Below are 25,297 nucleotides of genomic sequence, written 5' to 3'. Positions count from 1 at the left end.
GCTCTAAACCCGGATTAATTTATATTGAAATTACTCTATTGTAGCTTTTTTATTCTTATACATCTTGACTAAAACGTGTTTGTTGGTTTTTTTTCCCCGGATACTTTTGTGAATGCTTAATTCCTTTCTGTTCTCTAAAGTCTTGGTTTGGGAGAATAAGACAAATTCCTCTGCTAATTTACACTATATGCATATATAGAAGGTTAAACACTCGTGTTATCCATCACTGTAAAAAATCCTTAGTTTACCAGCCGCTATAAACTTGTTAGAAACAGCTTCCTTCTTTAACGTTGTTGCTCTCTGCTTTCCTCTGCCTGCCTCATCCATGAATTCTCTTTGTATTTTTCTATAATCTTGTTACTGCTGTATCCTCTCCTACAGGGGTGTTGTCTGCCTGCTTGGTGCACACATGGGGCCTTCACAAACTGATTTGCAGCATCGCAGGGAGATTAATCTCTTCAAGCTCCCTCAAATCAGTGGAGAGGAATATTCCTGCGAAAGGTGATTCAGTCAAATAAGACCAGGCTTGAGTCTATGTGCTTGTGTTGGCTGTGGGGGAAGTCTAGAGAGGCTGGCCTTGGGTGGCTGCAGTTATCCCTTGTGAGCGTCTGTGCCCTGTTCCCCAGTCACTTCTTGCCCTGCTGTGCTGCATCAATCAGTGCAGACCTGCTGCTGTTAGAGGCTCTGTGTCCATCAAGGATCAGGCTGTGTTATCCTCATTTTGGCCTTCATTACAAAAATATTGCTTGTGATTTTTCTAGCACCTTCACTTAGATATACAGAGAAGACAAAAACTTGTTTTTTCATTCCCCAAAATTTCCAAACTTCCTTTGCAGGTGCATCATTACAAGCAGTCTGATTCGGCAACTCACACAAGCCTTTTTAGGGATCATGGGATAGATTTGGCAATCTTAATTCATGTCAGCTTCCAGAACCATGACTACTTTTTGTGGCACTCATGTTTTATTACATTGTATTTTGTTTTTATAACTATTTTGAATGGATTCTGCTTCCTGTGTAGCATAACATGACATGAATTTTTTTTCTTTTCATCACTTAATCAAAAGTGGTCTGAAAAGAAAACCAACATACCTCCTATGTCAGGTCTTAGTTTGTTGTCATATCCTTCCAGCAAGCCATTTAAAATAAGAGTGACATCACTCTCATGGACTTTGGGAGTCAAAACCCAAGTTTTATTTGAAGTGTAATCTTCATAATCATCATCTCCCTTTTGGGTGGAGCTGTTAAAGAAATAAAAATTAAGAAATTGAAAGCCTGGAAAAATAGGAAATTTCCTCTTTGGAAACAATGCATAAATAACTCAGGTTTTAATAGCACTGTACGAAACATTGAAAATTTGCTTTCTTTAGAGGAGGAGACTCACAGTAAAGAAGTCACGTAACAGCTGAGGTTACAATTCACTTTAGCAACATTTCCTTTTAGTACAGTTGAGATCATATTCCGTCTATTCGAAGGAACATCAGTGCTTATCACCTTTGGCATGCCTGTTTTTCTCTCACTGACTCAGGTGGGACACGTTATAAAACAAATCTAATTGTCGCTTAGCTTATGCAACTCTCCACCAAAATATCACTCAGTATGTACACAGTGTTGTTGCATTACTTCTCTTTGAGAGAACAATTTGATGCAACTCATTCCTGACAAGACCAATAATTAGATTCATTCAAACACAGCTTTTCTCCACTCTGATGAACTTGAGCTTATTGTGCATTTGGAAACTTCAGCACTATTTTTTGCCAGTGGTTTTCGTTTTCACTTTTGCCAGACAGAATCCAGAGAGGATAAAAAGTCTGTCTACTGCTGAGCAGTATGACAGCAGATTTAGTATAATTCAACCTGCTTAGTGCAGTAAAAGGGACAAGTCAGGAATCAGAACTGTGTAGACTAGCCTTAATGGATGTTTTGTTTTGTTTTTTTTTAAATCTGTGCCTCCAATTCTAGAGGAGAAAATAGAAACTACTTTAGAATATGACATCATCAGATATTTTCATTTCAGAATGTCAGTCATAATCAACTGAATGGTGTTAAGCAACTGTAAGTTTTTTGCATAATGTGCAAGTGCCCTTCTTTCCTAACCTGCTTCTGTGACAAAGTTTGGACACTGCTTGATATGAAAAATCTTAATGATACTACAAATATCTTAAGCCCGTGGGTGGAGTTCGGATACAAATGGGTCAAAAGCAGAGAATTTAATTACTTTCCAGTTTCAGCCAGGATCTGTACAGAAGTGGGAAGGAGCACAGAGAAGTAGATTCTCATGAGGGCTGGAACTCATGCTTGGCACACAAGGTTGAGAGCAGACACAGCTGACCATGCTCGGGGTGCAACGGTGAAGGGATGACTAGTCCCAGAGCCTCAGAGAGCCATTACCTTCACAAAATCTTTGCCCAGCTGAGCTCTTGCCCACTCCTCCCTACAGCTCTCTCCTGCTGCATCTGCTCATACCCACCCAGACTGGATGGCCTGAAGGCTTTCCCACATTGGGCATTTGGGAGCTGTAAACCAGCTACACAAATACAACTTAACTATGCAAGAGGCTTTAGCTTCTTCATTTCCCGTGGGCGTAACCCAACAGGAAAGAGCCACAGCACACCTGTCTCTGTATAAGAGTCTGCTTCCCAGGAGGTGCTGAAAGTACAGTGAGATTTGAAGCAGCCTGAGACAGTACTAGGGCTGTAATGACCAGGAATGCATAGCACGCCCAAGAGAGCCAGTCCTGAATTGCATTGGATTGAGCTTGGAAGCTGCTAGTGAAGACAGGTTAATCTATACCTTCATCACATGCACTGAGTACCACCAGGTACCACCTAACCCACTCTGTGCCAGCAATTTGCATTTGGGAGCTTCCCCAGATCAAGAATAGGCAACTCAGTCTTCTCCCTCTGGTTACACAGGCCTGAACCTGTAGTTTTACTCACCATCAGAGGCAGGGTTTTAATTGGCAATGTTCTACATAGTATTCTGCTGATACTGACAAACAGGCCAGGATAATTGAATTGGTGGGGGAAATTTGTTTATTCAGCTGTCTGGAGTTCAAAGATCTAATTGTAATTCAAAGGAACGTAACTGAAGCAAGGTTCTCTCTCCTGGAGGAAAGGAAATACATCTAAATAAAGTAGTTGCACACAGAAGGCACTAGATTATATGCTTTCCGTCTGTGCAGAGTGAATGAAAAAACCTAACTTTATGTGTGTATAAAAAGCCATACTCCTGTATTATAACCAATTTAAACATCCATCCTCCAAAAAGAATGGTTTTCTGAATGGAAAAGAAAAAGTAAATCAAATACATTCTTTTGGAAAGGCAACATGTTCCTGGATATTAATGTGATGAGAAAGCCAGTCGGTAGACTCTGGTGTACTGGACAGTGCAAGATGCAAAAGTATTTTTATGTAGGACTTGTCTCAAATCTAGAACAACCTTACTGAACAGCAGCCCACAGTCACTAAAACTTCCATTTCCTCCTGCTAATTATTTGTGGGAAAGAAATAGCTATTTCAAACCATTTTGGCACACCGGATTCCCAAAACAGCAAAGGTTTCATGGGATTGGTGAAAAAGAGAGGAGAAGGAACACAGACAGTATAACTGGAGAAAAAAGGCCACTGAATTCCAGCTTTTATCTGAATTCCAAGTGGATCTTAAGTTAGTATGGGTATCCAGTTGTCTAAATGTGTGTCTGTATAAAACTGTGTACCAGCCAAACAATCCGAGGTGCATCGCTATCCGCATAAGCAGGGCTTTAGCTGTGCGATGCCATTAATATTAATGAAAGTTATAATGACAAAGCCCTTTTCATCTCCTTAAGACTTTCAGATCAGTCCTTCTGATTATATGGCCTAAATTTTGCAAGTGTTTTTCATGTCCAGAACAAATTCGATAAAGCCCAGATTATACCCAAATGCATATTGAAATCTATTTTTATCTTTATGACTGATAGAAGTTTTCAAATCTAGTAACACAGGTATGCAAAGAATCATAGAATCATTCTGGTTGGAAGAGACCCTCAGGATCATTGAGTCCAACCATAACCTAACCTAACTCCGGCACTAAACCACGTCCTTAAGAACCTTGTCTAATTGCCTTTTAAACCCCTCCAGGGATGGCGACTCCAGCTCTTCCCTGTGCAGCCTGTTCCAATGCCTGACAACCCTTCTGTGAATAATTTTTTCCTAACATCTAATATAAACCTCCCCTGGTGCAACTTGAGGCCATTTCATCTTGTCATATTACTTGCTACTTGGGAGAAGAGAGAAACCCTCTCCATGCTACAACCTCCTTTCAGGTAGTTGCAGACAGTGATAAGGTCTCCTTTCAGCCTCCTGTTCTCCAGGCTGAACAGTCTCAGCGTCCTTAACCACTCCCCATCAGACTTGTGCTCCAGGCCCCTCACCAGCCTCATCACCCTTCTCTGCACTCTCTCTACTACCTCAATGTCTTTCTTATGATGAGGAACCCAAAACTGAACACAGGATTCTAGGTGCGGCCTCACCAGTGCTGAATACAGTGGCATAATCACTGCTCTAACACCTGTCTAGCTCTTTGCAGATTACAGTATAATTTTTTTAAAGTTAATCTTTCAGACACTGATACAAAATCTCACTGTTTGAGGCATTCCCACTTCTGATGTTAACGCCGTTGCAACATGTGTGCAAGACTGCTCTACCCAGTTTCAGTTTCCAAATCCACAAGAACACAACTTGTTGCGAGTAGAAGGGTAATGATGCTGTGACACAAAATATGCCCATTTGTACCTGCTGTGACTCTGTTCTTTTACTTTTCTAAATATAGAAAATGAATTTTAACTATTTCTAAGTGTTCTGTTAAGAAACTTCACACAAGAGTCAATTATCCCTGCTGGAATCGGCCTGCTATTGCATTGCTGTTTGCAACCAGAATCAAAGTAGCCACAAAGTGCCTAAAGAGCAAGACCTGGGGCAGTACTGAAAAACCAACAACTGGTTAAACTCTAACTAAAAACTTAAGTTTATTTTTTTAAAAAATCTGACCAGTTTCATCTTTTATACCAAGTAAGCTGTAGAAGCTACAGGGCTTACAGCAAAGATTTAATAAACTACTCACCAATATAGCGAGTCTTCTACTTAAAGCATCAATGTTTTCTGCCTCTCAGTGAAGGACTGGACTAAGGCTTGCTATTTTACCTAACAGCACTATTTAACTTAATGAATAGTCAAGCTAAATCCATTCTCTGATGTGCATAAAAAAATACCCTAATCTGTAGGTTCATACATTGTTCATGATGCTAATACGGTCAATGTGAGGGAAGGACAAATTCCAAGTTCCCACTGTGGTTGCAGAGATGCTGTACGTAGATGTGACATAGGAGTATGTCGAGAATAGCGTATTTGCAGGAGATTACAGTGTCTGTAGAAATCTAGCTGTATCTGTATTCTCTTTTGTTGACTGCCAATCATACTTTTAAGTAAAGCTATCTCAATTGAAATAGGAAATGTTTTCACAAAGGCGTATGCTGAATTCTGTCTCCTTGTTTACACTTCTTTTCTGTTCATTTGTATTCGTTAAATCCTAAGGCTGTGCCCAGGACTGTGCTCCTGTCTTTACTGTAACAATGGTACCGATTTCCTCTTTTACTGCTAAGTGTTCATCACAATACCAAACGTTCACTTTTCTCAGGTTTGCAAATCATGTAATGTGAAGGTTAATCTCATCCCAAGTTAATCCCCACATCAAAGATGGAAACTCAGAATAAGGCTTTGCTTAGAGAGGAAAAGAAGAGATACAGTCTGTTATCAAAAGTTCCATAAGAGGAAGTGGAGACTGTGTAGGGAGATTTGGGCTAAGAAATCACATTAAAAGTGTCTTGTCGTGCTCCCTCCACCTAGAGCTCTGGTGCTGGTCAGACTGCAGTTCTGGTACTTTGTTGGCTAAGGAAGTTCACAGGGAGAAAGAAAAGAATTTGTGTCTCTATTTAATGGTTTGGGTGGGTTGGATTTTAGGTAGGTGACCTGTAGAAGTTAACTTATTTCCTAGGCTACTGCTACAGCTATCATTCCATGAACTATTCAAATCATGTAAAGTATTTTAAAATTTGTCATGAAACGATCACTGCTTAAAAACAAAACAAAGCTGAGTTTTTCTGTCATTCTTGAGTCACGGAGGTACTGAAGCGTACAAGAAAAAAAAAATAATACTGCTGTTGTCATAAATAAATCGCTACAGCTGAAACACTAAGATTAAGTAGGGACTGAGCACACAAGTCTCAAAATGGGTATTCAAGGCCCAGAAATCACTCGAGTAGCACAGATGAGTGCTCCCAGCAGATGACTTTTCAGTCATCTTTGCAGTACATGGGGGCTCTGGATTGCAAGCCATCTAACAGCCATTTCTGAAAACTATGTCTACATCGAGATTAAAAGGCCGGCCAGATTCCTGTGAACATTTACGCTGTTTTCGACTGAATGAGATGATACCTGGCAACACAGCACTGATACACCACAGTATCATACTGTGGGTTTTACGGCCACCTTCTAGTCATTCAGCAGCTGACAGTATCCTCAGTGGTCCTTGTCAGCCATTTCGCCTAAAGCAGTCCAATTCTCAAACCTCTTCACAGACTTAAAAAATATGACACGGCAATGATGGTTTTGTATTAGTCACTGTAAAACTGTCAATCATAGCAGACTGGTTCATCTTACAGTAATTCTGCATCCTCCCTAAGATGTGCACTCACATTAGCTACTGCACCTTATCACATAATAAATTTTAGCCCTTCGTAGTTACAGTAGTTACAGTTATGACCTCTATTTTCCATATTTGCAGATTCAGCTGAATGTGGCTACGGCAAGCGTTTACACAGAAAGTTTGAAAATAAAAATATTAACTTTGTTTAAGTTTTGTTTCCTTCCTGTAAGCTTGTGAAAATCCTTTTTTTAAAAAGCCCTTTGGAGTGTATTTAATGGGAGTGCTACCAATAAAACTTCTGGTTTGTAGTATTTAATATATTTTCTAGTTCACTGTACTGAAAAATTGCAGTGCAGTTTTTGCATTGCGCAATTGATTAGATTCAAATAATGGAGTATGAGGATTATTTCCTTTATAAAATGGACTCATGACCATTTGTCACCAAAATTGCCCAAAATAGGGACACAAGTTAGCAGCCCTGGCAAAGAACCAAAAATGTAGCACCCAGTCTAGAATCAGTTTCTCCAGCAGAATGTTGAGGCACATTGGTTAAACAAGTTAATAAAGGGTTTCCACCTTCAGATCTATCAGAACAGACCGAAGTAATTGAGAAAAACTGAATTACATCACAGTATAAAACTTGTGGGCAGGGAAAGGAGATATATGGTGCACCCAGGGAGGATACAAAAATATAGAGGAATGAAACCAACTTGTATAGCCGGTATGGAACAAGAAAGATAATTATAGAATGAACCACACTTTGAACAGCCTGAGCTTGAAGTGCAGCATCTTTACTTATATGAACTCTGGAGGAGTCTAAGATGTGATCAGATGATTCAACAAGCTTCGTAATTTAAGATGGTTATTTTATTTTTTTTTTGAGCTGGAATATTTTACAAATATGTTTTCTAACATTCAGTTTCCTAGAGGTTATATAATCTACTCATGTATCTCTTTTTACTGCGGTTATGTCTACCCATTTTAGTGGCAAGCGAAGGAAAACATTAGATAGAAACAGACAGAAAAGAGAGAAATAGGTTCAGATATTCTACTCCATCATAGGGTTAGATTGAGTCGATCTACTTCATTTCAAATTATCTAGTTATATCTAATTGTAAAAGGTGCAACCTCAGAATTAAGTGAACCTCAGAAGGATTATTTTTTGGTTTACCTTCCTCTTCTCTCCACTTCTCTGCCCTCCCATCCCCTTCTATTTTTGCCTTTCTTTTAAAACTGTTCTATGCATTTCTGTATGTCAAATCTAAGGCACTTGGGCCATGAGTTTTGCCTGTTGCTATTACACAGCTTCTGCAGATTTCCACTATAACTGGGAGAGCTCAAGAGGAGTTAATGGCCATTACTGAAGTGTGATACTACTAGGTCTTTTTTCGAGTGAGCTTTCTTATTTTTCTGTGGCTTTGTTTTATTGTATGTAATTGTCATCTGTTACTAATTTTTGTCATTTCTCTTCCCTAATAAGGCACATTGCTTTTAGGAAAAAAAGCTCTAAAATCTCACTATAAATTAACAAGAGAAGCAAAAAGCTTAATTCTGTTCTCTGTGAGTAAGATTAGGAAAACAGGGATGCCCTCCAGCTGTCTGTTTAAACACTAGCTCAAAAACCCCAATCCTATTGCTCAGATAGATTTTAAAAAGAAGAATCTTGTTCTGTAATACTGCAATACCCTCTGAGGTACTCGTCTTCGTGGCTTTTCAGAATACTTGCACAACTTTTTTCTATATTTTGTCAGCATGGTAATTCCACCCAGAAGGAAGCCTCTTTTGGAATCAATCATTCATGATGCAGCCATCTTTATATCACTCTCTGTCAATGTTTGAATCAAATGTGAGGTGCTAGAAATGTCAGCAGTTTTTCTTATTGAGTAACTCTCCTGAGCGCTTTTTGAGATTTAGAATACCTTTATTTTGTCTACAGATGTGAGATTTAAAATTCAAGTTAAACAGAATATAAATTCTCATTCAAATTAAATCTCTCAGGGAATGTTTTCATTCTCATCTTCTGTGTCCCAGCACATAACAAAGCACTGGAATGTGGTGTTCCCAGTGACTGGGAGTCAGGACCATTGGACTAGTGTCCTACTTGCTGCGATAAGCCAAGTTACATAATCTCTGCATGTAAGTGTATACCATTTTTACAACATAAATAGGCACATAAATGTGCCTTATTAATTGTGTTTGGTGAAGACTAGGGATGACGGTAAACCACCTCATTACGGAGGAAGCAGCAACGACTAACCATGCCATAGGAAATGGCACTGCATTGCTGGGCATCACAATTCCATCACACCTACCAGCCATGTTATAGCCCATATCTTTGGTAAACCAAGTGGGTCAGATAAACCTTGAATGATTAGGGAGCCAGTCAAAAATAGATTTAAAACCAGTATAGTTTTGTTCTGAGTATATTCTTAATTCTTGGTTCTTCCAGATCATAGAACTGTTGTTACTGAAATGCTTATTAGATAGAAATGCGTCCTGAAGAAAAAGCTGAATGAACAGAAAATAGTTGCTTGATACGCATGTCTTTAATCAACTCATCGTGAAGCTAGCTCATTCAAAAAATGACTGTAAGTAAATGGTGAAAATGAAGCTGGTGTGTGGGTTTTTTTTTTTTTTTGTTTTGTTTTGTTTTTTTAAACAATGCTTCTGATTTAACTTCATTTTAATGCATGGTAACCAATAGTAACCCATGTGTTCCCACATAAACCAGCTTATGTCATGCAAGACACTGTTTGCACTCATGCTCATGAAACAGACTGTGCAGGGGTGGATGTGGAATTTAGTTCTGATAAGAGGGTAGATGTGTGATACAGTAAGAATGTAAGTGGCAAGCTAATGTCTCTGTGTCAGTTGAGCAGGAAAATTGTCAACAAGTGTGCCTGAATTTCCTCTATGGAATTGATTTATTTTGTTGAAATGGCCTGTACTGGTTTTGTTGTTGAATCCTTTGGTGGTTGGTACTGTTGGGGTGGCTTTATGTCAGGAGCTTCTTAATTCTGTGGAGCATATGAACACCCTAGCTTCTGATTAAGGATTGCTAGCACCTCTGCTGTCATCCTAGGCTTGTATTTCTCTGCACTATATAACTATGTAAATAATTCATTATTCACAGAGTCACAGCTTGTTACTATTGCCTATATAAAATTATGGTTGTACCATACAAAAGGTCAAACAAATTAGCCGTAGATGCCAGGGCAATTAGAGAAATTGGTGCAGCAGCTAAACCAAATGAAACAAAGCTGTGGGCAGGTCAAGAAATGTCCAGACCCAGCAGGTCTGACAAGCCTCTGTCCTGGGGCCTTGTAAGCTCGGTGCAAAGATTATGCCTGTCATTAGCAATGGCAATGTTGTCTTGCAGGGCTACATGCTACAATACACAAATGTTCCTTCCAAGGTAAATATTGATGCAAAGCTGCTACATCTTCCTTTCCTGTTTGTGTCCCACTGTGACAAATGTTTTGGAATGCAATTTCAAATAGAAGTGCTGGGGTACAGGAAAATATGTAAACCATGTACTTTGGATGGATATCCACAGAAAGAAAATCTCACTATTAAGTATATTAAACTTTTAATGCAAGAACTTAAAAACCTTTTTCTGAAAAATGGTTGTTTTAATGTTACTAAGTAATGAATAACATGATGATTCTGTAACTTTATTTTAAGGAGAAGAAACCATGCATGGGTTCACTCCATGTTTTATTTCTCTCTTTTTGGCCTTTCTATCGGTCTCCAATAAGTAAAATGTAAGGCACATAACATGTCAATTCTATCCAGCTCTGAAATTTTTTCACATTTGAGTGGGCTAGACATAATGATCACTGCAAAGCCTATCTTCCCATCGCTTATATTTAAATGTGACTATTAAACCTAGTCAAAACACCAGGAAAATAAGACCAATTTCTGTTTCACACACATGTAAATACGTATCTCCCAGACTTTCTTTTTCCTCCAGAAATATTTTGGCATACCTTTTTTTTAATATCTCTCATTAAATATAGTAGAATTTTATTGTATGAATTGTCATTGTTCTTATTATGATCAGAGCAGTTTGTCTCTGTAAAAGGCAAAAAACATTTAAATAGAAAGCTACTAGAAACTTCTAAGTAGATGGTATTCAAGTATAGAGAAAGATGGCAAGAATCAGAACCATAACCAAGTACTTGCAGAAGCTAAGAGTGGGTTTGATTAACGCATGGTACTGGCTGCAAGGGTCAGAAATAGCAGTAGATGTAGCCATAAATATATTTAAAAAATATTATTTTGAAAAACTGCATTGGGAACAAAGTTTATAAGGTACAACAATTACCGATTTATTTCTGAAATTCCTGGAGGGCAGAAACCACATTAAGGTCTAGAGGATGTAGACTCATGTAAGCAGAGTTTGAAAATATGTTTAGCAATGGCATAATACAGAGTGCAAAAGATATTACAGAGAATGATACAAAGTACAGAAAGACATATAGAGGTGAAAATATTTCCTTCAGTTTGAAAGATTATATAAGAGGATTTTTTTTTTCCTCCGCATTTTCACTGCAGCTCTGTACTGTGGCTAAATCAAAGGATGCACTAAATGTGCTGCAGAGACTGTTTCAGATGTAAACCAAAACATCTATATATTAAGGTCAAAATGTCCAGTTTCCCAGCAGGTTTCCTTGGCCTCTTCTTGGACCTCTATGGAGCATCCACCATGGCATATAAGTTTTTAAGGTGGATCGATAAAAGACCAAGCAGTGATAGGCAGCTGCTACCATCTGACATTACTTGGTCATCTTGAACTAGTCCATTCCCAGCTGTGGTGTCTCCCTTTAAGAGATGTGAGCACCAGCTGCATGTGGTGTCATTTATGGGGATTGTACTGTTTGTGAGAACTGAAGCAAGATCCATGAAATTATCAAAGGTGATCACACAAGGCATCATGGCAACTAAGAATAAGCTAATTGGCAAAATACAGATGGTTTCAGACCCCATTTTCTATGTGTGCAGAGAAGGCACCACGATGCTTTAGAGATTTTGTTGGTCTTTTGTGGATCTTATCCAAAGTGCATAATCAAGAAATGTTTGAAAACAGGAAGAGTCTTTTAATCACTTGGGCAGATGCCAGATGGGACCATCAGGTGAGGTTGGAGACCTCAAGACCTGGAAAGAGTGTGAACCCCTGAAATTAATGGAACATGAGCAGAAGCTCAGGAAGGATGTAGATGTTTTGCTAATCATAGCATGTCTCCCACGTGAATAAATTAATCTTCAGTTTCTCTTTCCACAATTCTAACAGCTTTTTATGAGATACAGACTTATGCAGAATAACTGACAGAGTATTGATGAGAAGAAACCACTGAAGCAAAACTTTATCCTCCTCAATCCATGGGGAATCTGGCAAACACATCTCAAATCAAAATAGTACATTAACTAAAGAACAGGTGCTATTCTAAGCCCTACAATTTTCCAGGAGATATTATGAGTGAAATAATTTAGAAGTCAGGACATAACTGGAATATACTTGCTGACATTGTTCACCTTTTTAGATTATATCTGTCAGATTTTCCAGGATTATGCTTTTCATACTGCCAATTGCTCAGTATTCTGATCCTGGTGGAGAAAACCATGTTGCTAAACATTTAAACATGACTGAAAGTGCTTTCCTAGGTGAAGGCTTGAATGCTTAAAACCTTGCAGAATTGAACCCTAGTTTAGCCCCTCCTCTAGGTTCCCAAGGTGTCATTGCAGACAAGTCTCTGATAAAGGAATGCATTCATTATATGCTGTTTGGAATTCTTGCAGGTAAACTAAAATGTACTATTTATGATTGGACATATTTAGACTATTAAGCTTTTCTTCTATTTTTTCATTAAATCCTTCCATCACTGTTTTATTGAGGAGCTCAGAACATCGCATGTGCAGATAACAATTGCAGAAAACAAATGTTTCTTATTTTTTTAATCTGAATATATGTTGCGCTGAATTTAATCACCTCTACTGCTTATCTGCTATGGGGAGATTAAAAGACATAGCGCTTTGGAGACCATAACAGAAGAGTTGACTTTACAGATATAGTACATTTCCTTTTTTTTTTTCTTCCTTAACAAATTGTATAATTAAAGCCGTAAACAGTTTTCTCCTCTAATACTCTCTACAAGCCTTCACATACTCAGAATTTTTCAAAGTTACCATGTGAGCTAAAATTCTTGGTTTCTGGCCAAAGATTAATTTTATTTCAGAGCTTAAAATAAAATCCACTCTTTGAAATCTGTAAGGCTAAAATTGTTTCTATTGCCTTTTAAAATAAACTCTATATAGGGTTTGTTTTCACACATATAATCCCTAGAGGACTGACTAGTAAATTCTGTAACTCATTATATATACAATCCTTATTATAAAGTATACCCAGAGCAAAAGTGACTGGATATTAAGTGGTTAAAACGTAATAGTTGAGTATAAAAATATTTCAAAGTGGTTGGATATTAATAATAAATATTTTGGAATTGCTAAATTTAATTTCTGAGAAATGAACTCTATAAGAAGTGGTGGCATGTTGTGAGAGGAAAGAAACACTGTCCCCACCTGGGCAGAATAAAGGTATCTTAGTTTTACAACCTGTTAACATCAAGAAGGCAGAGTTGTGGATCTGTATCACAGTAACCCATGGCAGAGACTAATATTTTCATGTTGCTCACCATTGCCTTTTAAATATGTGTCCAGAGCCTCATTGGTTGTACTGGGCTTGGGAGTCAAGAATTTGGCCTTAAACATTTGTTGTGACTTTAATCTCATATGCTGCATTTGAGCTTTATTAAGGCTTTAAGTCATTTTAAGTGCATGCTTTAAGTCTTTAAATCAGCTTAGAGGGGGTTTTTTAACATTTCCTCTAGAAACCAGGGAAATAAAATGAAAAGAGCTATTATTAATGTAATATTGATTGCCATTGCCTCAAAGAGCTTACAAATATCCAATATGTTTATTCAATACAATGCAGTCTTTGATCCTAGGTAGTTATTTTGGTCCAGTAAAAGAGCAGCAATATTTGTGATTGTATTCCAATGTCCTCTAAGTATTTTTCCACTAGTAATCTCATCCTCTTCCAAATTCTTACCTTCCAAGAAAATAATGACTCCTTTACTATGTTACAAAACAAAACTATAATACTCAAACATATTTGGGTTCACAGACCTCAAAGGCTGTAGGATCAAAGTGCACCATTTCTGTTCTGCATACAGTAGCCAAAAGGCATCTCTTCAGTCGTCAAGTTCAGCTACTAAGACAGCTCGTGGCAGTGTAGATATTATTAAATGGATCAAACACCTCCTCTTATTTCCAAGCCATCTTACTGCATGAGCACTCCTCCAGCCAAAGTTACTTACTGTAGTAAGGGAGGTACTTTCCTTCTCTCTCCTTTTACTTGCATAACTGAGAGTTAATACCAGCTTTCTCACTTGTCTTCTTATTTGAGCGTGGCATTTCCCTGGCCTCTAACTTCCAAAACATATATACAGGCTATCTTTTATTCTTGCAAAAGGTTGCCCTGTATTTCTCTTCTTTTTTAATTTGATCATGAGAACTCATCTTTCTGACTCCCTGCACTGGTTTTCTGTAAGAAGTAATAGCAGGCTTCTTGTCACTATGTTAAAAATGCTGTATAATTCCAGCCTTCATAATTCACTTCTTTATCTCTTCCAGTTCTGCCTCCTGTTCACAGTAATTGTAAAGCCTTTCTGGGCTCACAGATAAAGTCCCTACTCTCTGTACTAGGTAACTCTAAGAGATATCAGTGATTCATCTGTAGAAGGTCAAGCAGACTGTAATTTTAATTATATATCAATTATTTGGTAGCATTCTTCATTCACGGACATTTGTGTGCTTGTCTGTCTTTGGTGTGGTATCTGTTTGGGAAATGTTTTCCAATTGTTTTGAAAAAATTACACATCAGCATATAGAATTATACTATTGGGGTTTGGGGGATTAGGTGATTACTTTTCTGCACACAGAGGCAGTTTGGGTGCCTAAATTTTGGAAGAATGGCTCTTAGGCCTATAAAAGTAGAAACCAGATATGTTGTTTAGGATAGCAGAATGGGAAAGATGGTTGCAGATGCCTCGATGAACTGTTCTGCTTTCCTGCATCAGTTTCTGCTGTACATCTGATTGAAACCTCTTTAGTGTTAATCTACAGTGTGAAGTCTTTTGTGTCTTCATCAGTTTTTGGAGGGGAAAAGCAGAGTTCATCCTATAGCACCCTTTCATAGGATGCACACAAAATGGCCAAGAGATGACTGATCTCTTTATATCTGACCATTATAATTCATTCTGGATTGGTGACACGCTTCCTCCAGCTCTATCAAACATCTACATGGATCAGTAAGTCCCAGAAGTGTGTTATCACTTAATAATATATTCAACAACATATTGATTAGTTTAGCAGTGCTTTCTAGCATTATCTTATTACTACTAATTATTCTTATTTTTTCTTTTTCTCATTATTTCTCCTATTTCTTTTTCTGTCTCTTGAAAAATAATCTAAGGGAATTAAATGGAAGTGGAATTCAGTAGATAATCCTCAATCTGTCACAGCAGGCAGATTTCTATTTAGATCAGAAGATATCTTACTACAGATTAACAAAAGCTTCATATGACCAGGACATGCTGGTTGTGTTACACAATATAACATCGAATCACAATTGAAGGAAAGCATTCGTTTTCTCCTATAACCCACGGCGTTTCAGGGAATGCTGTCAGAATTTTATTTCAAGTATGCATGAGATCCTCTTTAAGATACATTTCTCATCAATGTATAGAACCATAGGTATTTTTCTGTAGAACATGGAGCATTCAAAAAGCTTAAGATGATAAATAGCTCAGAAGAAGGCTAGCCTTTCCTCTTAAGGGTTCACAACAAAGTCCAAGATGACATTCAGTAAAAAATACAATTTCATACATGATTGCCTGCAGCATTTGGAAAGAAATAATGCAGGCATAAAAAGTAGACATCTTCTTCTCATTCCATTCCTTTTAAATGCTCATTATGACCTTTCATTCCTTTTAAATTGTTTGTTTTCTGTATATCAATGTTTTATTTCTGGTAATCTGTTTAAATTGTCTGGGGTTTTGTAAAAATGCTGTTTCTTTAATGTTGTGCTGGCTGGCTGTGAACAGATGAAAGTTCTATCTTGTAAGACTAATATTTAGTTTCATATACAATGGCCAGATTTCACAGCTAGGCCTACGCATAGTGTTGTACTTTACAGAATATGTGTGAAATGTCTTTCCACTAGATCTGAAAAAATAGAACTGATCCTGTAGATAAGAAAATCTGCCTTACACATTAGTGATTTTCTTCCTTAATGATAATAATTTGTTGCATAGAGATTCTTGTATAAATTACTGAAGTTCTATTACCTGCTATCACACTGCAGTTATCATAATGTGATGATTACTCTGGGTCACATCAGCTATCTATTGTGCCTTGTATTTTGCATCTGGCAGATGCCAACAGCAGAAGCTAAGAGCAAAAGATCAGAGCATTAATATAATGATGCTTCCCTAGTAAAATCTCTTCACTTCCAGAAACATGCACCTAGAGATTTCCTGTAAAGAAATGTTACCACTGAGATTAATGGACTTTGAAGTATTTTTGTGCTTTTTGAATCTATATAAATCTCTGGGCTTTGCATTACCTCACTGATTAGAAAAACAAAACATTTTTGTAAGTTTTCAGGCAGCCAATGAAAATTTCATTTGCTACCCTATGCCCTTTATATAGAAGAAAACAAGTAATACTTTTGCAGTTAACTTTTTCCATGTTGCTTAGGACACCAGATGAAAAAGCATTATGCAGCTGAGTAGTCATTTACATGGGAAGGTGTTTGCTACATTTCTCTCTGCTTCTATAGTCACCACTGGTTTTCAGCAGCATTAAAGCCTCCTTTTTTTGACAGTAGTTGTGTTAAAAATATTACCCTGCTATATAAAGAAGAGGATATCACTGTGTGTCAGACTGAATAGCCAATACAAGACTCACATATTAATTTCCTGTCACAACTATACAAATAGCCCAGAATCACACTGGCTGTAATCCTCACTGTTCTCTCAATAGCTTTCTTCAACCTACCACCTTCGCCCCTCTTTTACCTCAGGTTGTCTCAGCCAGTTGGCAGGTGCTGGGACTTGTGAAAATATGTACCCACTATCTCCCTCTTCCCACTCTTTATTCATATGGATGAAAAAAAAAAAAAAGTATTTTGTAAATTTCTCACATTGAAGGAGATGGTTACACATTCTGATATAAATGAATTTCTAACCACTTCATATGACAAGTTTAAAAGCAAGTAACATTATTTTCTTATTTCTGAAGATAAAATTAAACGCTGTTTTCTTCAGCTTCTGGCTTAATGCAAAGCTGAATTTCTCTTAATTGGAAGAATTGAACAAGCAGGTTACTTCTGGGCATTGCAAATGGAAAACTGGGCCCAATTTAAACAATAAGAAAGCTCCTACTTATTGCACCAGAGCTCTTCTGAGCCAGGAGCTCACCTAAATAACATGCTTGTGAAGACAATACGCCTCTATAGGTGTACACACTAGGTGAATTCACATTCTCATGGTATGCTTCTTATTAGTTTCAAGATCACTTGGGCCATAACCCAGTATCAAAAGGAAGCATACAGTGAATGCTGAAACAGTTTTAAGTCATCGGAAGTCACCGATAGACACTTCATGCTGTTTCTTTCTCATCTTTCCTTCAGCTAAAATAACTCTTCATTCCAATTTTTGTGCTTTGGATATATTCACTAGGGGCAATCATAGTCCCTAATTTCATTATTGCTCAACAAGCTCGTTTTTAGTCTTATTCTATAAAATGGGTCTGTCCTTACCTAATAATAATTATACTCCACCTTTGAGCCCAGAAGCATAACTCTACTTCCAGTGAAGTTACCCAGATGTCTATTTCTATTGTCAGATGTCATATCTTTTCTAAAAAGAGGTAAATAAACGTGTCTCCTTTACTGCCACTAAGACTCCCTAGCTCTTGTTCCATTCACAGAAAACAAGCCCTGATCTTGAATGGAGAAATTCCTTTAAGTCCAGGGGGCCGGTACAAAACCTATGTGGTACTTAAGATCAATTTACATTACAGTCTGTGGGCTGAAGTGGTGTGTAAAGTTTAAGCTGATCTTCTATACAGAATAAAAAAGAAGGAATGAAGAAAAAAGTGGTTAGAGGTGTTGCAAATAACCTAGCTGGAATGTGTGTTGAGAGCTTTCTGCAAAAAGTAAAAGCATTATGCAGTGTAAGAAACACTTAAAGATTCTTACTGAGTTACAATTCAACTTTGGGTTCCTTCCTACCTCTTCCTTATGAACACATAACTGCCTGTAAGAATTTACACTGTATAGGTCCTGACTTTTCCCTCACCAACAGACTGACTTCAGTGGAATGGAGATTACTGAGAGGATAAAACTAGGCCTGTCATGTGAGGAGAGTCCTAAAATTGCAGAGATTTTCATTAGGTATAGGATAAGATGTTGATTTCTTAGTAGACATATCTGGGAAAATGAACAATCAAACATTACCATCTGTGTTAAAGTGAATTTATTTGGCAATAAATGTCTATTAAAAAAGTACAATACTAGATAGGCTATGAAGCATGAACATTTTAAAAAAACTTCAGCTCTACCATCCCTATGCCAACTATTGTTTTTACGTGTATATCTTCTAAGTCCGAATCCATATGAAGCAATCCTCCAGCTAGCATTGTATTCTTCACTGCCACTCTCACATAATCTACCTCTTTTTCTGTATATGAGTGTGAGTGGGGCTGCAGGTACAATAGTTTGTAAAGCAGCAGTTCAGGCTGTACCAATGAAATAGAGAGCCACAGTACGCTCTAGTTATTCTGATGAATGTTTAAAAGAAATCTAATAATCACCCTAATAGAATCTTTATATCTAGGAATATACAGAACTTTAATAGGTAGAGTAATTGAACATAACAGGGCAAAGGCTATGGGGTACAGAGCTGGCTTCAAATGAGCCAGTGCAGCCTCCAGTACAGGACACAGCCACCCAGAGGTATTGACCTTAGAGCTACCTCTGCTTTGGAGATACTTGAATGTGACTCTTGAAGGTAGTGTATGGATCACGTACAGTACAGATATGCTCTCAACAGGTATAAGAGGCAGAATATGAAAGAAAAATCAACCTTCCTATGAGCATGTTCATCTATTATTGCTCACCTGTGTCTAGTGCTTTGTCTAATCCTTTAATAAGTCATGGTTTCAAATCACAATTCAGTTATTTGCTGGAGAAAGTGGTGGTCATTACTTAAGCATATAAGAATTTAATTGTACTGGGACTGAGACTTGGGATGAGTTTCCTTTGACCAAACATTTGCTTCTTTTCCCTTCACTTGTTCACTTCTATCGAAGACTTCTTCCCATTTAAATTTTTGTGCAACTGTTACAGAATTTCTTGACTTGTGCCAACACAGCAAGTGTAGCATAAAAATGAAAACAATGTGACCACAATCCAAATCAATCAGTTTTTTTTCCAGATAGCACTATCGAGAACAATTTAAACTTAAGACCAAAAAGCATGATTTGGATAGCCATGAAGAAGAAATGTATTAGGAATCATATGGGAAATGCTAACTTCAAAGTGTAGATTCATTTCCTCGGCTAATTTTACTGTAGTTAGTTTTTAGAGTTTTGTATTAACAAATTTCACTTCTCAGATTTTTGAGGATTCAGACTTTCTGAAAGACTTTGCGTAGTCGCTGGAGTATTTTGGAATACATGGATTTTGTGGTGCAGGTTATGGTTAGGTGGTATAGTCATTAAAGCAGAAGTTAGTTAAAAGGCTTAATTCACATCTCTGAATTATTATATGCTTGCAAGTAGGGAAACAGTGTCTGTAATCTTTTTTGCCCCATCAAGTTATTAATGATGAGATGGTGATTTATTTTTTTTTTAATTGTTCAAATCTACTTTAGATCACTGGATTTTTAGTCTCTTTATTCCAATAGTAGTTGTTCCAAGTTTGTGTCCCAGCATCCCAGCTGGGAAACTCAGAGGCAGTGTCACTGGCCTTACTAACCCTGACCAGGTAGAGGGCAGGTCCTGTGTCCATGGAGCCTCAGCCCTGCTGAAACAAAGACTATGGTGTATAGAGCAATCAGCACTAAATATTCAGTTACATAGTATCATAGAAAAGGATAAAGTCATCATTTAAAGCACCTAGATTCACATCTCCTGTTCTGATACTTCTTTAAAGGGGACCATTCCTTGTTAGTTGAGATATTGTCTCTTGCTGAGCAACTCCTTATTCCAATAATACTCCAAGTGACTTCAATGGGGCCTCTGACTTAATATTAGTGCTATACACTGTGTGAAACTATTGAAAGTGAGTGTACTAATAACTATAGCTGCAGGATTAATACCAAACTGATGGTAACAACCTTTACCATAGTTCTGAATGACTGTTCAGCTCAGGGATATTCATACCCCTTTTCATCATTGTTATTATATCACTTATCACATGGTGCAAGAACCCAACTGACACTGATAGTGCTTTACAAGAAAAAAAAAAAAACTATTTACTCCCACATTCAGTAATTTACTAGTGAAGATACATATATTCACATATGCACCAAACTCTCTTGGTGCTAAAGTGATTGCTTTATTTATGCTTTTTTCTGATCAGTCTTGATAGTTTCCAGTTTTAGGTGTCTAGTTGCAGCATAAAAACATTGCCATGACACTACTTGGGCACTAATGAGTAAAAAAATAAAAGCAGCTGGTGTCCAGAATTTGACATCTGGACATTACTTTGCACTGTGTTGATGTGATTTTTGCTGACAATTTGTAAAGCTAAGGACTATGCAAAACTAACTAATACAACCTGTATGTAAATAGCGTGCAGAGTATAGCTTTAAATCTATTTGAAACTTTGCTGGTGAGTGAGCTCTATTACATGTAATGTGTTAATTACCTATTATGTGTTCAATAAGTGTAATAAAAAAAATAGTTTTGATTAAACTTCATATTGAGATGTGCAAATATTAAACTATTTTATTTACATTTTTAAAGTGTTTCTAAACCCCAAGATTTTGATGAATAGTTTTCAGAAATCTGGGGGTTGGTTTGATTCATTTTCACTGAAACACGGCGTCAGTCAGTCTGAGGGACTGCACAAAGCTGTTACACTAGTCTGACACAGGTGATGATGGGGAACTTTATGCAAGAAGTTTGCAGTGCAGTTCTGAATGTCAAAAATCAAATTTGAAGAAAGCACTTCCTAAAATGTTAGTGTGCACAATTGTAAGGGTGTACTGTGTGCATGTAATAAAACTGAGACATAAAATTACTGTCCAAATAAAATCCCACAGTGCTGTAATAGGTCATTGGTTCTTAATTCGTTCAAATCATGGTTTGCTGAAGTCAATGCCAAAATTTTAGCTGCTTTCATTAATACCTGAATGATGCCTTAACTTTCCTCTTCTTTCTCTATTCTTCTAAATATCAATGATTGTGCAACAATTTTTTTTCTCTACATAATAATTTTTTTTATTAATGGGGGAAAACTTCTGCACAGTATTGGTAATCAGTTTTCGTGTGTTCAATTACTTTGATCAGATTCTGCAAATACTTAAACTTTTGTGTGTATTCTGATTGATGTCAACACCTTTATTCATATGCATAACATGGAGTTATGCATTGGCCTTTAAGAATTCAGTGTCTGAGACAGGTGACACATAATACAATGATATTCCCTGCTTCTGAAGTGTTTGATGGGTTTTTAACAAAGAAAATCTTTCATCCTGGCTATAAATAAACAGTATCCAAGTTTAACTTTTATAACTCTGTCTTGGTTCATGAGTTTCCAAAGCTAATAGTAAGGTTTCTGCCACAACAGGAGGAGAAAAGTGTCCTGATTATTAGAATTAAAATAATATTTTCAGGTTGACTCATTTAAAATATTTTTATAAAGCAGTAAGGATAACTTTCAGCTCTACTTGTAGCTTTTTAATATTGTTTCTCTGTCTATTATTTATTCTTTGAAAGTGTGAAGTCAGGAAGCTGTCAGGAAACCATCTTGGCCATGAGATGGCTCTGAAGAGAAAATAGAACCTTTTGCTGAGATAAAACTTTAATTTGCATTATTAAGAGTTTATTTTAAAACTTACGAAATAATTTAGGCAAAATTCTTCCCAGGGTATGTTATTCTGAAAGATGAGTGAAAAAAAAGGAAGAGTGTTCAGATAGATATCTGGGATTATTTTAGTGGAAGTTTTATGTCAAAATAATCTGAGACTCTGTGTTCATGAAATCCTGTAAAAGCTCATTTTTCATCACTGTTTTCACATAGTAATGTGAAATTATTCTGTAAGAATCCGAGATACCTTACATGTCGTACTCCCAATAACAAAGCCTCATGGTAGGTACACCAAATTTTATTTCACTTTCTACTCCATTTTCAACCATTTTAAGTTTCTTTTCACAGGAATTCTTCAGAGTCCTTTTTTTTTATGAGAAGAAAGTTACTCTAAAACTCAGCAACTTTTCATTTCCTTGGCCAATAATTTTTGCCTTTTATTTTGCCTAGAACTAAAATCCTACCACTGCAGCTTCAGTGTCTGATTTTTCTTAAACAAACAATCAAAAAGGCAAACAGAGCCCCCTTTTAGTATGGTAGTGTCCAGGTAAAAGAACGGGAGATAAAGAAGGTGAATTTAAATGAGGAGCTGGATGCATGCAGCACTAATAGTAGAAAAGAGAGTGTTCACTAACTTCTTTAATGGATCAATGACAACAGGGCTTATGCAGCTGTGAGAAGGGGCTGTTCCCAAAGGCCAGGCCAGGTACTTTGCAATGCAGTACTACTTTCTCATCTAACCTGTTAAATGCACAGTCCACAAATTTTTGCAGGAATGTCTGGTTCAGCGTAATGCTTGGCACTGCAGCAATACTCACTCCTCCCCTCCACTTTCTACTCATCCACATACAAACTCCTTCCTCCTTTGCTGTTAAGATTTTTAGCTCTTTACATTTATAAATACAATACACATACGCAGCATGCACAGGTTGTCTTCAAGCAGCACATGTGTCAGTGAGGTGGGGTAAATGCCATTGTAAACATTCATCTCGTATGTTCAGCGAACACTATTGCATCCCTTTGCTTGTTCCATCGGCATTAAAAGCATTTCGGTAGCTGGGAAATGCAGGCAGCAGCTCGCTGCCTCCTTATGCAGGGACCTGCAGCCCCGTCCTTGGTCCTCGATCCTTCCCCAGCTCCGACAGAGGAACAAACCTCAGGCACCGGGGAGCCCGTAGCCCGGGCACAGCCATGATGTGGCTGCTGAGGTGAAAACAAGCGCAAATGCACTGACATTCTGCCCACAAAACACAGCTGTACTATAACTCCATGCACTGTAGCAAACAGTAATTCAGAGATAAAAGGCTTCATTAATATGGCATCAAATTCTGTGAAACGCCCGGCATATACCACCATCATACACACCCGCTGCTCATCCTCCCTGTCCATTTCAGAGCGACAACAACGTAAGAGAAATAAAACATTGTAAGATCTCAGCAGCCAGGAGATAGGTGAATGTAATGCCACCATCCAAGCCTCCGGCATTCTCACCGCAGCTCTGCAAATTTGCAAACAGATTCTTCGCCCCCCAGCCCTCCCTCACCCCCCACCCCCCCAAACAGAATCAGAAAGCACATCTTACCACTGGATGAGCGAGAGGAACAGAAGTGCCCACACCATCATTTTGAGAGAAAATGCAGGATTCAAGAATGCAGTGCTCCCCAGGCTTGTCGGATTTGGAGGAATCATCTCTTTTTCTCCAACCCCCCCACCAGTTTTTTTCCCCTTTCCTCTGGGTTGCAGATGGATCCGTCTCCTTCTTTAATTTTTTTTGGTAGTGGTTCTCCCCCACTCCCTACCAGGTCCCGTCAGTGGGATGATACATTGCGCCCAGCTGCGGGAATTAATATGCAGGGGGACAGAAATTAGATCTGCACAAGCCCTTTGCAGATATAATCAGAAACGTCAGCTCAGGCAGCAGGCAACAGCTTCCAAATCTAGGGGAATAATATAATTGGGAGAGAAAAAAAAAAAAACAAAGGGAAAAACCCCAAACCAACAAAACCGCAGACACTCGGAGAATAAAAACAGTCAAGGAAAGGAGAAATACATGCACACATTTACAGAACCACTCACACACATGCAACAAAACCCGATAAAGCAATAGAAAGAGCAAATGAGAGGAGAGAAAAAAAAAAGAAAAAAAAAAAAAGAAAAAGAAAAAGAATAAAGCTATGGATCTTCTGCCTGAATGCAGATTAACTCTGAGGTCAAAGTGGAAATGATGCACTCTGCTGCAGCACAGATTAACACATGCGTGGTGTCAGCCGGGGTGCTTTTTAACCTTTGATTACACATATGCAGGCAGCCTTGCTTTTCATTTGGGAGGCAAGAAGGATTTGGCAGGCATAAAAAGGGAGGTTGGAAGGAAAAGCTTGCCCTGTGCTGCTGAGCATCCTCATTTTTCTAAACAGCCTGGAAATCGTGATTGCAAAGGAAAAAAAAATGAAAGGATGGATGGGGGAGTGGAAAAGGGAGGGATGGTTGTTGCTAAGTAACTCAGGAAATGGGGAAAGCAGCATTGGTGGAGTCAGTATGAATGAGGCGATTTAGAGTGTGATAGAATTAGGGGGAACATGCAAGGTTTTTATCTCCCCTCCCCCTAATATAACCAGGCTACACAGACACAGGAAATACTTCCTGGCCAGAGGGGAAGCACTAGATGGCTATAAAAGCTGGACGTAGCCAAATTTTGGAACCAAAATCCCAAATTCCTTAGTCCAAAATTGTACTTTAGCAGCTCCTAGTGAAGTAAAAATTCAGGGAATCTCATGATTTCCCAAAGTAAGAGCACCTCAGTCTAAAATAGATACTTGCACCATGACCTACAGTAACCAATTTTTTATTTCCCAAATTTTTTCTGCTGAAAACCAAAGCAAATATAGATAGCATCAAGCCTCCCCAATGCTGTTTATAAACTGTGGGATTGGTGCGCAAACATCATTACCAGGAACTGGGACATGTGAGCTGACACTGTTTCAGTTCCAAGCTCATCTTTTCTAAAACTCAAGGGGGAAATAAAGAAATAATTCTTCTAAAGAACACTTAAATTGAGAGAAAATGAAATGCTCCTAATAGAATAAAAGCATCAAAAATTCCCTCTGGACTGAGTCTAGTCTGAACCAAATTTGATGTCTGGAGCCTGCTCAAACCTGCCAATACGCAGAGCAATCTGGTAAATATCAGTGTCCAAATGCAGAATGAAATTTATCCATCCAAAATGGATAAAGTAGTTGCCGTCGCAGATTCTCAAAAAACACCCCACATCCAGCCTTCAGCCATCAAACAAATTTCGTTTCCAAACATGACATATTTAACTATAATAGCCCATTGATAATATTAGTCCTGTAAGTATTTTATTAGCTGCACCTTCTATTCACATTGTTAACTGGATATCAATGGGATTTGATGGACAACTATACACTGAAGATTATGTAGTTTGTTCTGCGTATTA

At 37.9% G+C, this 25,297-nt stretch overlaps 1 protein-coding gene across 4 annotated transcripts in view; it reads right to left on the bottom strand.

Annotated features, from left to right (window-relative positions):
- GABRG2 (gamma-aminobutyric acid type A receptor subunit gamma2) overlaps window positions 1-23,532 on the bottom strand; it is a gene marked incomplete at both ends in the record, with an annotated part of 65,814 nt that extends 42,282 nt beyond the window's left edge. For 2 of the 4 annotated variants that reach the window (XM_080353233.1, XM_080353235.1), the window contains one exon: window positions 1,093-1,228. Coding sequence is in view for 1 of the 4 variants with exons in the window: in XM_080353232.1 (XP_080209358.1) it covers window positions 1,093-1,241; window positions 23,426-23,532 (256 nt within the window). Of the gene's footprint in view, window positions 1-1,092; window positions 1,242-23,425 lie in introns of those variants that run through there. The other 2 variants (XM_080353232.1, XM_080353234.1) reach the window with 2 other exon arrangements.
- Window positions 23,533-25,297: the final 1,765 nt, after the last annotated feature.

The sequence above is a fragment of the Nesoenas mayeri genome, assembly GCF_963082525.1.
Source record: "Nesoenas mayeri genome assembly, chromosome: 14".
In the NCBI taxonomy this organism is placed as follows: domain Eukaryota; kingdom Metazoa; phylum Chordata; class Aves; order Columbiformes; family Columbidae; genus Nesoenas; species Nesoenas mayeri.
This window is presented reverse-complemented; position numbering and strand designations above follow the sequence as displayed.